We start from the raw sequence: 7581 nt of genomic DNA on the forward strand, positions 1-7581 counted from the left end.
GATAGAACAATATTGCAAGTAATGGTTAGAAAACTGCATCAACCTTCTCAGATGATTTATTATTGCATCAAATAATGTTAAGGAATATTTGCCAATCAGAGATATAATACAATTTAATAATGGTGAAGTTGAATTATCCAAGCATAATTTCTAAGAATTGTCTGAAATCTAATCATTTCTTTTATTTCTATAGTGATATTTCGGCATCAACCTTTTCAGCCGAATTATAAGTATTTACCATATCGCTTCAGGCAAACTAGAGAAATTGTAATGAATGTGCTAAAATGTTCACTTATAAATTATATACAGTTTAACTATGTTCAAAATAAATCTAAACATAATTTTTAAGATTCGTTTGAAATCTAACCATTTCTCACCATTATATAGTGAAATTTCGGCATCATGCAACCTTTTCAGCCGAATTTATTTAGTATTTATCTAGTGTATCGCTCAAGGCAAAGTAGAAAAATAGTAATAATTGTGTTAAAAATATTTGCCTATCAAATGTATGATACAGTTAAATAATGTTTAAATTGAATAATCAAAACATACTGTTTAATAATCATTTAAAATATAGTCAATTCTTTTTTTCTTTAGTGGAATTTCGGCATCAACCTTTTCAGCCGATTTGTACAGAAATTAGCTATACAATCATACATTTAATGGAAAAGGGCTTAATAATCTGATTAATTCTGAGCATTGTTCATATCATATATACTCAGGTAAGGCGAACTTCACTGTGAATTAACACATTTTTATTATCGCAATGATTCCTGTTGTGAAAATCTGCATCAACCTTTTCAGCCGAATTATTTAGTAAATAGCATATCGCTCCGACAGGCAAAGAAGAGAATTGTAAGTATGTGTTAAGTCATTGAAATTTTAGTCATTAATTGTATGTTCAATTAACACTCACGTTAGACTATTTAAAAAGATATGAAAATTTTTCTTCAATTTGTAAGTTATCCTGAGAAATTGTACGTCAACCTTTTCAGTCGATTTTTTTTTACTTTAATATCTAGATCTACTGCATAAAAGTTTTCTGAGTTAGCTATAGGTGTTTAATTAATCGCATAGTTTAATAATGTTTAAGCTCAATTATTTATAGATCTATAGATACTGACACTTAAAATATGTATATATGTATATTTCAAGTCCAAGATCTATATAAAATCTAAAAATTGCTTAGAAAATTTAATATTTTTTCTTATTTTTTGGTGAAATATCGGCATCAACCTTTTCAGTCGATTTGATACAATTGCTTTAATATGGTGCTTTGGTTCATTCAGTTACACTGGTTAGTTAATACAGAATTACAAAATTTGACCCCCCCAAAAAAAAGACAAAAAAAAACAAGAAAAAAAAAACAAACAAAAAAAAAACAAAAAAAAAAAAAAAAAAAACGTTTCGTGCCAATAAAATCGATCTATGCTCAAATGCAGATCGGACTGTATATAAATACAGTGATTCTGTTTTTCACCATTTTATTTTTTTAATATCGCTTCTATCCTGTTGAATCCTTTTGTACAGTAAAATATTACTCAATGCTTTATATTAATGGTTTATTAATGAATAACTTCCTTTATTATCGAGTAATTTAATCTAGTTTCTTTACAACACCGAATTACAACACCCGTGTTCAAAGTAAAACAGTAAAGAGTTAAACGTAAGGCGGAGTTAAATTGGTCATGCTGAGAAGGTTGATAGCGTTTTTATCTGAGTGAGTTGATATAAAGTTTTAACCGTTGCAGTATTGAAACTTTCTATTTTCATAACTTGGTATTTTCACAGCGACACCGTCAACAAAAATGGCCGAATTGCTGCTAGATTCTGACATTCGGCTTTGGGTGTTTTTACCTATAGTAATAATCACATTTCTTGTTGGAATCATTAGACATTATGTAACTATTTTACTGGCTTCAGAGAAAAAGACTGAACTTGAACAGGTCAAAGACAGGTATGAAAAAATAGTTTCGTTACATTCGGATAGACATTTATCCGAAATATATGCAAGTTTTTGAATCAATACTACTGAAGATGTTATTATTGAAATTCATTTATTTTCTGTGCAGTCGAACAGTTGCTAAGGACCTAAACTTTGTGCATCACTTTTATGTAAAGTACAAAATTTTAAAAAAGATTAAAGTGTAAAAATGTTTCGTTTCGTGTTCAGCTGGCTAATATCGATATTAAAAGTAAAGTAAGTAAGTATCTATCTCTGACTCTGGGTAATGCCAACCCCATCTTAAGATGCTCATAGACTCTACATGATCTTAAAAAGTAAATATGTGAAAACAGATCTTTCACAGACATAGTTAATTAAAAGTAATGCACATTCTTAGTATTGTTTTTCCTATATGAATGATGATTGGTGGTTTTCAACCTATCAGTGAAGAGTTTTGAGTGGTTCTGAATATTTTGTCCGCCTTTTTTGTTAATTTCTAATCAAAGATGTTGTCTGTACCTTTTTCAAAGATGACGATTTATGACAATGGATTTTTAAAAAGTTTATTATGTTTATCAATGTTACTTTACTTTAGTACTTATTAATAAATGATAATGATTTTTTTTTCAGATCTACCACAAATGTAATTTAGAATAGAAGACTTTGGCATTTTCAAGTAACAGACTGAATTTGTACACACTTTAATTATGCTAGACTCAGGCCTATTTTTTTGCTGACTGTTTAAATTATATATAATTAGGAAATAATTTAAGATATAAACAAATGAATGGTTAAAAATAATTAAAACAAGAGTTTAAACTGTTCATCATAATATATTGTATTATTGTATGTTTTTCAGTCATGCCTTGATAAGAAGTAGAATATTACGAGAGAATGGCAAATATATACCAAAACATGTAAGTTGTTAAATTTGAGTTTAATTTTTTTGTTTTCCAGAAGGAGTGGTGGGCTGGAAGTCAGTGATATAAATGAGCACTTATATATGCAACTTTTCAGTTTGTTAGAACTCAGATTCAGACAGCTTTCAAAACTAATAGTTTATGAATTTGTTTACATACATTTTGTCTGAATTTAAGGAAATTTGATAGAAAAGTTCAAAACAGATTTTCTTGTTACTCTTACTGCTTATAATAATTTCTCAAATTTTGATAGTTTAAGTATTTAAGTCATATAATACATAAATATTTTCAAGTGTACAGACTTTTTAAAGTATACCAGGATGATATTGTTTGATAATTAAATCTGATGTCAGATATCTGTCCATTTGTTGGAAGATCAGTGCATTTAAAACAGTCATATGATTATTTATCAAACTGTGAAATCTTTCATTTTACCGAGATGAACTACATGTAGTTGTTTTTTTCGTTAGCTTTAATAACTATTAAAGCATCAAGACTGATAACAGATCTAGAAACATGTATTTTTTTCTTCAGTCATTTCTGATAAGAAAAGCTTTCTTCAATAATGAGCACAATGGTTATCTCACGAAGGCAAAGACAGATAGAGAAGCTCCCGTTAAAAATCCAATGACAGGTTTGTAAAATAATGCCATTATTTTTAATTTGTAATATTACATTGTACTTGTATGTCAATTGGTTAGTTTATACAAATTTATATTAGTTGATTGTGTTGGAAGCTATAAGCTTATTGAAACACTCTCGAATCTTTTCCTAGAACCAACCAGTACTAAGCAATGAATGTAAAGTTAAACAACGGCTTGCACCTGACATTGTTCAAACCCACACGGTCAGCAATCCTTAGATTACTAGTCCGATGTATTTACCACTCGGCCACGCCGCCAGTTGGTTATATATTGGGTTTTTCTATAGTCTGTATGTACTGGCTTCTATTTCAAATATATTTTGAAATTGAAAAAAAATTTATGTACATGTATGCTAACTCCAAGAATATGTTAACTTTAAAAGAAGTAAGGTATATGTTATAATTACATTAAATCTGTTTGTTTTTTTCTTACATAAAATTAGATATATATATATGTCATATTTCATTATTTCCAGACCCCAGTATGATGACAGATATGTTGAAGGGAAATGTAACTAACATGTTACCTATGATAGTTATTGGTGGATGGATTAATTGGGCATTCTCTGGATTCTTAACTAGTAAGTCATTATACTTAATAATAGAAAATAATAATAATATACATATAATAAAGAAAATCTGATAAAATTTCTTACATATCAAAATGTCTACACATAACAAAACCTTATGTACATGTTCACCATGTTCTTCTGACTCAGCTAAAACAAAGAAATAAACATATTTGGACATATATGTTCACAAATTTTAGAATTCCTTTAGCACACAATCCAAAATTCCTAAGCATAAACCTTTGCAATAAACTATGATTAATTTTATATACACATAGATATTTCGAGTTGCAGTGATAAATTGATACCTATTAAATAATGTAGAACCGTGATTCTGATATATTATATAAGGGGAGAGGATACCTAGTGGTAAAAGTGACTGCTTCTCAACTCAGAGATTGTGGATTTGAGCCCTTCAAGGTCAAGGTCATGACAATGTTTCCTCACATGACACTGCTCACACCAGTACTGGTTAGTTCCAGGAAGCAGAATAGACAGTGTTTCAATTAAGCTTCAAGTTGTCATGACTACTGAGCAAAAATTGATACATGACTGTGTATGTTTAAAATGTGATAAATAATTTAATTATATACAGATTGCAAGGTTTCTAAGTTAATGATTTTACATGATTGTTTATGTTTGTATTTTAGCAAAAGTGCCATTCCCCTTGACATTTAGATTTAAACCTATGTTACAGAGAGGTGTGGAACTTATTGCTTTGGATGCATCCTGGTAAATTGTTTCATTTTCTTTGATCCCCATTCTTCTCAGTTAATGTTTGAGTCCTGACAGTGACAATATATTATTACATGTGAGAAAGATACCAGTCTTGCTAGTGCTATCCTTGTGCCAGCCTTTGTAAATCTTAATTATTTTGATGTGACTCAAAGCTTATATGTAAGATATTTATAATGCATTCTGAATGATATCAAGAATGTTAATTATTAACTTTATAATATGTATCACAACTTTCAATGTTTTTGCATTTATTGGACTTCTAGATGCAAATGGAAGCTTTTCATGTGATAAATTTTAGGATATGCAATAATTGACGTAATGTTGTAAAAGATCTTCATTTTTCACACAAGCAGAGTTTGAAAGCCATATATTGTGGCAGAAACCACTTAGCGTAAAATGAATTAATCCTGATTTAAACATAAATTATGCAAAAATTGATGTGGGATCCTTTACTATATTGATTGCAACATGTCTGACAGAATTTGACCACTATAGAGGTACATGATTTGACTACGGCCCCTGGTCCACTATTTCCTTGACCTTAATATAATTAAGATGTAAAGGTATAACATGTAATAATGTTAGATATATTTGTTGACAGGGTGAGTTCAGCATCCTGGTATTTCCTCAATGTGTTTGGTTTGAGAAGTATGTACACATTAATACTGGGACAAGATAATGGTAAGATATTTGTGATTTTCTTTATCTTATTTAATTAAAGGCCATATTGTAAATATCATATGTATTTTTTCATATGTTACCTTCATGAAATAAAAAGTTTATTATTTATTATTTTCTGCTAAGTTACTCATAGAGCTTAAAATGGTGCTTCTTTTAAAAATGTCTCAAAATCATTTATCTTAAGTTGCGTTTGTTTGCATTGAGAAAGGTTATAGAATGTAGGTCAGTAAGTAAGTGATCAAAATGTTAAATCATAGCCAAATGAGACTTGCTGTCAATGTCTCAGTCACCAGTATTAATATTACTTGTAAATATTAGAATGACTATTAAATTTTGTGTCCCTAAATTCAACCTGACTGCTTTAATATTTGTCTTGCCACATACTATACCAAACCTTTCCTCTTCTTTAAGTAAAAGTGTTTAATCATAGCCAGATATGACTTGCTGTCGGTGCTCAGTCAACAGTATTTGTATAACTTGTAAATTAGAATGACTATTAAATTTTCTGTTCCTAAATTCAACCTGATTGCTTTAATATTTGTCTTGTCACATACCATACCAGATTTCTTCCCACTCTTCTAATAAGATGCAACACATTGCATATCTATAATTATATTTAGCTGCGGACCAGACTAAGGTGTCACATACTATAACAAACTTCTTCCCTCTTGTTTTAGTAAAATACATTTTATGATATCTATAATTATATTTTTAGCTGCGGACCAGACTAAGGCCATGCAGGAACAGTTTTCTGGAGCAGGTATGGCAGGGCCTCAGGACCCTCAGAAGGCATTTAAAGCAGAGTGGGAGGCCCTGGAGATATGTAACCCCCAGTGGGCCCTGCAGGGGGTAGAGGAAGATGTTACAGGGCAGATTATTCCACCGGAAACTATCTATATAAAAGACAAATTTGCATAACTCTAGAATCTCAATTAGGCTTATTCTACATTACTCATCAAGTCATTTTACATAGGATTCAATAAACCAGCACAGATAAAGCTGTATGCCTACAGATAAACCAAAATATTTCAAGAAAATCGAACTTGAGAAAAATGTTTTAGAATTTTATTAAAAGTAAATAGATTCAAGTTATAATTTACATGTAATGTTCAATTTATGCCTGATTTTGTAGTATTTATTACCATATTTCTAAAGCATTACTAATGGATTAAGGGCTATTTTTGCATATTTTGACTTATTGATTTTTTAATTTACATGGATTATACATTGGCATTGGCAATGTGTAAATTGATATCTTTATTCACTTCACAATATTTTACTTTCCAATACATTTTAAAAATTTTCATGAAATTAGCATGAATCTAGAGGCATGCTGCTTTAATAGTTCAATTCAATAAGTAAGTTAGTAAATTAGTAATTCAGCAGTGATCTGCTTAAGACAAGAAGTTATGTAAACCACATAGACTCTTTAACAGTCTGTCAGTGCAAAATATTAATGCCTGGAAATCAAAACTATTTGAACCATTATTAAAAACTTAATTTTACACTATTGAAATGAAGTTTAACTTTTCAGTCAGAGACATTTTTACTCACTATCAAGATTTTTTTTAAATTCTAAGTTATTATAGTATGGACACTTGAAATCTTTATGTTAAGTTATGTAGTCTAATACAAAATCTCTACTCTGTGAAATATATATGTGTTCATCCATTCAACATCTTGGAAAACATTATCAAAATACTTTTGTGCTGTAGTTGTAGATTAAAATATCTTAAATCTTGTGCTTTTGAATTTTGTATTTTTCTTGGAAATTGAAAGTATAAGTGGAATATATTGTATGTACAAGTGTGTGCAATATTTATTGTAGAGAAATATGGAAGCATTGAGAATAAATGGATAGTAAAACTGTGTCATATTTGGTTTTGTTTATTCTCACAAAGTTGATATATATCAGTTATTTGTAATAAAAGTGTAACTAACCCTTTCACGTCTATTTTGAACATTTTTCAAAATTGTTTGATATCTTTTAGGAGTGTCAACACTGAAACTATAAAATCAATTGTAGAACAAGTTTTCATGAGTCATTGAACTCAATTATATCTGATAAAACAAACTACACAATGT

At 29.4% G+C, this 7581-nt stretch overlaps 1 protein-coding gene across 1 annotated transcript; it reads left to right on the forward strand.

The window, feature by feature from the left end:
* Nucleotides 1–1785: 1785 nt before the first annotated feature.
* Nucleotides 1786–7366, forward strand: LOC132748629 (ER membrane protein complex subunit 3-like). Its single transcript, XM_060738241.1, has 7 exons — nucleotides 1786–1957; nucleotides 2805–2862; nucleotides 3400–3499; nucleotides 3985–4089; nucleotides 4728–4809; nucleotides 5417–5496; nucleotides 6212–7366. The coding sequence occupies exons 1-7, from the start codon at nucleotides 1809–1811 to the stop codon at nucleotides 6412–6414; spliced, it is 777 nt and encodes a 258-aa protein (XP_060594224.1). The 5' UTR covers nucleotides 1786–1808; the 3' UTR covers nucleotides 6415–7366.
* Nucleotides 7367–7581: the final 215 nt, after the last annotated feature.

The sequence above is a fragment of the Ruditapes philippinarum genome, unplaced genomic scaffold, assembly GCF_026571515.1.
Source record: "Ruditapes philippinarum isolate M1 unplaced genomic scaffold, ASM2657151v2 ctg7409_1_1_1_1, whole genome shotgun sequence".
Classification (NCBI taxonomy): Eukaryota; Metazoa; Mollusca; class Bivalvia; order Venerida; family Veneridae; genus Ruditapes; species Ruditapes philippinarum.